The 1,807-nt window shown below is 47.6% G+C and overlaps 1 protein-coding gene across 1 annotated transcript; it reads right to left on the bottom strand.

Moving 5' to 3' along the window:
• Window positions 1–1,519, bottom strand: LOC129593039 (uncharacterized). Its single transcript, XM_055489221.1, has 2 exons — window positions 1,299–1,519; window positions 1–380 (listed from the first exon to the last, which is right to left on the bottom strand). The coding sequence occupies exons 1-2, from the start codon at window positions 1,469–1,471 to the stop codon at window positions 134–136; spliced, it is 420 nt and encodes a 139-aa protein (XP_055345196.1). The 5' UTR covers window positions 1,472–1,519; the 3' UTR covers window positions 1–133.
• Window positions 1,520–1,807: the final 288 nt, after the last annotated feature.

Genomic DNA, 1,807 nt, shown 5'->3' on the forward strand with positions numbered 1-1,807 from the left:
GTTCCAAGACAATCAAACCAATCAGACATAAACAGTGGGCATGCAACACCATCAGGAAAATTAAGCAATCGTCAGCGCTTGCTGTGTACACCAATTAATCACATCATGTATCGTATCCGTGGCCCTCTGATGTTTAACCTTTAACATTTCTTGGTATTGTTTTACAGTTGTTGAGCAGGGGTCCATTTGGCGGCGCGCATGTTGGCGAGGGACCGGAAGTACGATATAGACCTGGTCTGCAGATGCAGGTGGTATGGCAACCTTGAGCGCAGTGAACCGACGGGTTGGGTTTGGCGCATGACTTCTCGCACTCGCGACAGCCAAGTGTCGTTAATGGATCGTCACACCAAATTGCTTGTAGGGCGTCGGTTAATGAGTTACTGCAAAAAATGCAAATCATAAATAGTAGCAATAAGCAATATGCGTAACTGTCAATAGTGGATAGATGCAGTAGGCAAGAGCGACATATTACCACGCTTCGACCGTCCACGGTTGACGGTTAAGTCAACCGCTAGTGCAGTTGGGATTGAGCTCAATGTTTTGGCGATAGCTGCGCGTTATCTCAAACTCTCTCGTAGTCAAGCAGTTCAGCATGTGCGTATCTGTGACCCTGCTGTACTAAAGCTTTCTAACCGTTTTGAAATCATTTGCCGTCGCCGTCTTCGCTAAATGTGTACGAGGAAGATTATAGTTGAGTCGGTAGCGCAATAGCTGCAGCGAGATAAAGTGAATACCAATTCCGTAGCACCAATTCCATCCACGGTTGGCTGTTAGGCCGAGAAAACGGCCTAACAGACAACCGTGGATGGTTGCACAGACCAACAGCTGCGGTTGGTAAGTAAACAACGCAACCCCCCACGGAGTGGTTGGGTAGAGCAGGCATCCGAGGTTTTCTGTTACGTCGACTGCTTACGGAACTGGTGTTCAGTTTAACTCACAGCAGCTAATGCGCTACCGTTTCAACCATAATCCTTCACGCACAATAAATCCGCTTTACCATTGCTTGGTCACATTGTATGTCGCTCAAACTCCCGCGTATATATACTGTAGCCGCGCGATGAGTTTGCACCACAGAGTCTGGTATACGGAAATCGTCGCACACGCTGCAGCACACTCTGCATAGCGTATGCAGGGGGTAGACTGCGGCCGGATCTGATAGTGGTGCAAACTCATCGCGCGGCTACAGTAGTAGTATGAGCAGTTCACATATGAGACGATAACTTGATAATGATTTTACTGACAATAGATTAATTGTGGCAGACTGTTTTAAATTCTGCTTACACGACATCGGGTCTTACCGGCGTTCCCTTGAATTCTTGTCGGAGGCAATCCTAGATTGGATTGCGCCGATTCCAGGGAAGACTGTCTTGAGCCCAGATCCGACGGTTAGGTCACCAAACTCCGCTGCGCTGTGATGGAGTCGTAGCGTGACGGCGATCCACAGCGTGAGGATAGCAGAGGCTGACTTCATCGTACACAAGTGAACTCTGAGACGATGAGAAAAAAGTGGACAGCAGAGTGTTGTGTCAAGTAATTGTGGTGTAGGTTAACAGCACTGGTTCCTTATATCCTATCTCTTTTTTTCGCCTTGCTTTTGCCGATGAATGCAACTTTTGCGCTGCTGTCAATCAGCCGGTCAGTGTCACCAATAATTATTAATATTTAGTAAAACATGCACCTGACGCCACCAGGCACCACGCTTATAATGCCAGCCCTAGCATGTACTTTGTTCGATTGGCCAGTTTTCCGTGTATTGAAAACATTGATACAAGCAACGCACGAGTGCCCCAAGCAAAAACAACGTCTG

This window comes from Paramacrobiotus metropolitanus, unplaced genomic scaffold (genome assembly GCF_019649055.1).
Source record: "Paramacrobiotus metropolitanus isolate TYO unplaced genomic scaffold, Prichtersi_v1.0 Parri_scaffold0000058, whole genome shotgun sequence".
Lineage (NCBI taxonomy): Eukaryota > Metazoa > Tardigrada > Eutardigrada > Parachela > Macrobiotidae > Paramacrobiotus > Paramacrobiotus metropolitanus.

Bases quoted from the DNA above. Each gene is read 5' to 3' on its own strand.
- LOC129593039 (XM_055489221.1), bottom strand. From the start codon at position 1,471: ATGAAGTCAGCCTCTGCTATCCTCACGCTGTGGATCGCCGTCACGCTA. The intron at 381-1,298 runs GTAAGACCCGAT...CATTTTTTGCAG, and splicing joins AAGAATTCAAGGGAACGCCG to TAACTCATTAACCGACGCCC.